Genomic DNA, 5666 nt, shown 5'->3' on the forward strand with positions numbered 1-5666 from the left:
TTTTTTTTTTTTTTTTTTTTTTTTTTAAGAAATATATTGCCAGAGGACTCTTGTCCTATTAGGCTTACAATTCTTTTAAATCAAGTGTTTTCTTTAAGGCTTAGTCACAGAGTATTCCAATATCAATATCAGGGAGGAGTATGTATAGGGTACTACCTCCGTAGTCAACCTTCGAAGTCAAAGTCAACAGTTGATATTATATTTTAAAGAAACGCATTAAGACACATTGTAACCTATCATCACGCATTGTCAAGAATTATCTTGTATCTTTCGAATCGCGGCATGCGCGGCAGAACAAGCTTTGTAGCATCGAACGTGATTGGCTCTTACTTTTAGAACTATCTAATCAACAACAAGGGCTGCGTTCCGTTTCACGCATATGCGCGCGTGTATCTATAGTACACGTGACGCATAGTACAGATAAATGCGCGCATATGCGTGAAACGGAACGCAACTAAGACGACAATTCAGATTGTTGTGTTGAATGCGGCCATTCACGGCTGAAGTCATTCACACACACAATTGTACACAAATCTCATGTGTGATATATGTACACAGCAGTACAGGACGTCAAAAATTCGTGGAGTAGGCGCGGAGGCTAGGAGGAAGAGGAGCGGTTTTTCTTAGGGATAAATAACGCGACACAGTCGTGGATAACTACGATTGCTACTAGTTAGCTGGTACAGTGTTCGTTGGTGCTATTTATTCTTAAGTAAAAACCGCCCCTTTTGACCCTAGATCTCCGCGCCTACTCAGCGAATTTTTGACGCGTTGTGTACATTGCATTTAAAGAGAGAGATTAGTCAAGGAAGGTTATGTTCAGCAATCGAGCACTTTGCTCGACGAATCGCGACAAGTTATCTGTATCATGGGTCATAACGACCATAATTTCAAAATATATCTGTCAAATTATGTTGCAATATTGAAAAACAATCTTTTCCGGAACATTAGACAGACTTTTCACGCGAGATAACTCTCGTCGTCGTCAACAAATTTTTCACACAGACTTGTCACAATCATGTGGGTATTTGGTTATGGTTCTCTGATATGGAAAGCAGACTTCCCTTACGAAAAAAAACTTATCGGCCATATCAAAGGATATATTAGACGCTTTTATCAGAAAAGTACTGATCATAGAGGAGTGCCTAGTAAGGTGAGTTTTCTCTAGAAATTATGTTTTTCCAAACAATAATATATATATATAATATAATTTTTTTAACATTACAATGTGTGTTGTTTTGTATTTGTTTTATACAAGCAAGTAGAGTATGTTATGTAAAAATACTTTTTTTAAAATATATTTAAGAAGAGAAAAAAGTCCTGCACTAATGAATTTTGTATAACTTGGTTTGTTTATTATGTATAAATTTTATACTTTTTTTTAGCCTGGCCGAGTGGTAACACTACTAGCCTCTACAAATCCCAATGACGAAGTATGGGGTGTTGCATATAAGATATCTTCCGAGAATATAGATAATGTAGTTAATCATTTGGATTTTCGAGAGAAGGGTGGCTATAAAAAGAAAACTGTTCTCTTTTATCCTTACAATCTGTCTAAGTCTGTTCAAACAAACTCCAATACAACACATATTTCAAAGACAAGTTTTTTGACAGCATCGACCATCTCGGACGAAGCACCTTTCTATCTCACTATCTATATAGGTGAAGAAGATAATCCAAATTATGCTGGTATGGAGAATATAGATACTATTGCAAGACACATACTAGTTTCTCGTGGTATCAGTGGTTCTAATACAGAATATCTCTATAAACTGGCATCCTCAATGCGTGTAATAGCTCCTGGTGTACAAGATGAACATCTATTTGCTCTGGAAAGTGCTGTCAAACAATTGGAGAAAGAAAGAGAAGAGTTAGAAGAGAATACAAACTTGAATCAGTATTTGTGAAATATAATGGGTATAGTGAAATATGGCCTATTGCACCATCAATCAATAGCTGATAGATTAAATCAATTTCCTTTTGTTAGCTTCTCTTATAGTTAAAAAAAATTATACAAATTTGTAACAGCTGTTTTATTGTAGACCATGTGTGAAAGATGATTCACTTGAAGATAGTGAATCAAGAGTGATTGTTGATCGACCTGGTTTACAATAAGAAATAAAAGCACAAAACAAAAAAGATAAAACGAGAATATCACATTTTTCAATAATTTATTATATATACATGAGTATGTCTATCTCTAGTGATTATTCTCTATATAAATAAATTATATTTATTAATAAAATATATTTTTCTCTAAGTGCTGCAATTTTTATTGCAATCAGTTTTACAGACACATTTTTACAGGCACTTGTGACTTATATTTGTTATAATTACAATTATAGATAATATTAACAGATACATCAAAGACCTTTAGAGACTTAAAATAACATTTTACCTTCTTCACATAATTACGTACGCACAAGTACTATCCACGCATTGTAAAAGATACATAGTGTAAAATAGTAAAGAAATTTTTGTTTCTTATTTGCATTCCATAAATTGCATAATAATATATACCATAACAAATCCAAAACTTCCATGTATCTTTTCGATCATGCAAAGACCAGCGATTGTACTTTTCCAATAACATAATTCGCTAAGATTTTCACTATTTCGCAATTGTTGTAAATACAATAGAATATTCCAAAGTAAAAAAGATACATGTCGTCATGATATGGACAACATACATTCTGAAAAAAACGTATGAAATATGAACTATAATCGAAACAAATGTCTAGACTGTTGCACATTCAAAGACAAAGCACGTAGTTTGAACAAAAGACATAAATGTGAACAGCGTTAACTTTTTCTTTTTTTGTCATACGATTATTCATTCAAAACCAGAGAATGTTTAGTTTTTTCTTAAGAAGACGTGACTGAAAAGACAAATTTTATAGGGCTCGACGAATGGAATTTAAAAAAAGTAAGTGTAATGCAAAAAGTACTCACACTTTTTGATGACGACGGGCTTTCGGCAAAGTAGATAGATCTTCTTTCATACAGTATTGCCGTATTTCAAGAATTATATCCTTGCAGTATTTGTCTTCATCAAGATGACGAATTGCAAAGGGAAATATTTTCTGATCTGCTGGTATTTGTTCGTTAGCCATAGCAATTGCCTTATCACAAGTTACAAAATTTCCAATTCCTCGAGATAAAGTATTGCAATACTTCAAGATCGGCTGAAATTCGCTTTTGACTTCTGACCATACTATTCGCGAGAAGATACAAAAAGAAATCCAACAAAAATATCAAAATTATCCTACATTAGCACATAATATATTCCCTAATAGACACATTTGTGAAAATATTGCACAAAAATGGCATCGTGAATAGCGACGATTTTGCAATGATTGCACTGAGATGATTCGTCATAACGCAACAGTTTTGTCGAAATAAAATTTTGTAAATAGTATTTGTCAAAAATTGGAAAAGAATTGTTATGCATTTTCACAGTATATACCTCCAATAGGCAAATTGTGAAAATATTGCACAAATATGACATCATGAGTGACGACGATTCCTTTTATGAATACTAGTCGTAAACTTACATTTGAACTTATGTATATATAAACAACGAGTCTAAGTTTATAGCCATACTTAAGTATAACGTATAACGCGTTACAGAAGACTTTTTGTGCGGTGGATCTAAAATGACTCAAAACACTACCGTCACAACAACCGTGCCTCTTGATTTTCTCTTTCTCTCTCTAACTCACACTTCCTGCTTTTTTTCTCTTTTCTTTTTTCAGCGTGCGAATAAATTATGCCATCTGTTAGCAGGCATACAAACATGCACAAATTTCGATCCCACAATGACCATGAAAACGTGAATTTTTCACTGTCAAAACGTTATTGTCAAATATTTCCGACTAGAGAACACAAACACAAAAACCGCGATAATATTTTTTTTTAATGTTTTGTTCTGAATCGATTGAGATTAAAAAGAAGTCAATCGGTTCAGTCATTACTAAAAAAATATAAATATTTCATTTTTCCGCAAAATGTCAAAATTACTCATTTTCGCGTAATAGAGGCACGGAGTGCTTGCTCCGTTCGCGCGCGACTTCATTGCGCGTGACTATGGCACAAGGCACTATCGTTCCTCTTGATATAACATTTTCGTTTCATTTGCAACTGTTTATACCAACTCATCTGTTGATAAATTTCACTATTTTTCACCAGTTAAGGTGAAACCATTTTATAGACATAAGGATCACAGATTGTTAAAAAATATGTACTTATAAGTAAACTTTTGTGAATTCAAAAACACTCATTTTAGAAATTTAGAAGTTTTACGTTGTGCCGGATCTGACATATGTTATTTACTATTTGTCTAATAATTCAGTAATTCTTTAAGTTAAACTGTAAATTAATTTATATTGAAGTTGTTGATTAACTGAATTATTCTGTGCATTTTTCATTGTGAATATAAAATATCAGACAGTTGCAGAAAAAGTTGAAATAATTTTTATATACAATAAATCTAAACAAAATATTAATTGTGCTGAACATATGGATTTGAGGGTCAATGCAAGGTAGATACTAGGTATTCGTGTAAAGTACCCAGTAATCAATTTGTTCGCAATTTGCCAGCAAATTATCAGCAATTTTAAGCAAAAATATTCAACAAATTGGCATCAACTGTGTTAGCATTAGGCTTCGATTTTGTTGCCAAAGCTTGTCGACAAAAAGTAACAGCAAATTGCTACCAAAAACCGAGCAAAGCTTGATAACATAACTTGAGACCAAATTGACGCCAAATATGAAGCAAGATCTGCGCAACACGATTTGATAGCAAAATGACATTTATAATATAAAAAAATGACTTAGATTCTTTATTTATATTATTGAGTAAGTTTTCTTTGGTTTTTCTCTATGTTGTCTTAGTATTACCTTGTAGAAAAAATCCATTGTGTTAGAAATCATCTCGACTGGATTCGAACCTGAAAAACCTGGAACCCTCTGAATTACCAAGCGGGCACTCTATCAATTTAACCATTGAAACTTTCACAATCAATTACTTTAAAACTAATATGTTAATGGCATTCAATGATATTGTTATTAATTCTAAATAAAACTATTTGTTACTAAGTAAATCAGCGAAGTTTTAACTGTTTCCTAGTAAAACTAATCTGTTACTGACACCTAACTTTAAGAGAGCCATTTTTTCACTGCAAATCAATGATATTATCACTGAATCAATTAGTGAAATTTTAATTGATTCTATTAGGAGAATGCAGTTTGGTCATAATACTTAATCGCTTTTCATATCTGTTTAGGAAAATTCAATTATGTATTAATAAACGATAAATATTGTGTACATGCATAATCTAAGTTATATAGTTGATAATATAGAAATATTGTAAAATTATTTAAAATTAAATATTATATTATGTCATTTTAATATTTATATAATTATTGTCAATTTAATATTCAAATGTAAACATAATTTTATATATATTATGTATGAAGATTATACCCAGATAGCCAAATCTGTCAAAAGCAGATCATGCAAGTGTCTGCTATCACCTGTTGTCAACAAAAAGGCTACAAATCTGATACAGAAGTTGTTATTATTGATTAAGTCTACAAATTGGTGCCAAAAATCGAGCAGATCTTGCTCACAAAATCTGACAGCAGATTGGTTGCAGAAACCGAGC

General features: G+C 32.1%; 1 protein-coding gene across 2 annotated transcripts; it reads left to right on the plus strand.

Annotated features, from left to right (window-relative positions):
- Positions 1-563: 563 nt before the first annotated feature.
- On the plus strand, positions 564-2167 carry LOC109858177 (putative glutathione-specific gamma-glutamylcyclotransferase 2). 2 transcript variants are annotated; one of them, XM_020435202.1, is made up of 3 exons: positions 564-1153; positions 1386-1689; positions 1798-2167. In XM_020435202.1, exons 1-3 carry the CDS (start codon positions 1019-1021, stop codon positions 1905-1907), a joined length of 549 nt encoding a protein of 182 aa, XP_020290791.1. In that variant the 5' UTR covers positions 564-1018; the 3' UTR covers positions 1908-2167. The 2 variants fall into 2 exon arrangements, with proteins under 2 accessions (XP_020290791.1, XP_020290790.1); XM_020435201.1 differs by having other exon boundaries at positions 567-1153; positions 1386-2165.
- Positions 2168-5666: the final 3499 nt, after the last annotated feature.

The sequence above is a fragment of the Pseudomyrmex gracilis genome, unplaced genomic scaffold, assembly GCF_002006095.1.
Source record: "Pseudomyrmex gracilis isolate BER0280 unplaced genomic scaffold, ASM200609v1 scaffold_191, whole genome shotgun sequence".
NCBI lineage: Eukaryota > Metazoa > Arthropoda > Insecta > Hymenoptera > Formicidae > Pseudomyrmex > Pseudomyrmex gracilis.

Excerpts from the sequence above, each read along its gene's own strand:
- LOC109858177 (XM_020435201.1), top strand. The coding sequence starts at position 1,019 with ATGTGGGTATTTGGTTATGGTTCTCTGATATGGAAAGCAGACTTCCCT. Across the intron at positions 1,154-1,385 it reads ATAGAGGAGTGCCTAGTAAG|CCTGGCCGAGTGGTAACACT; the intron begins GTGAGTTTTCTC and ends ACTTTTTTTTAG.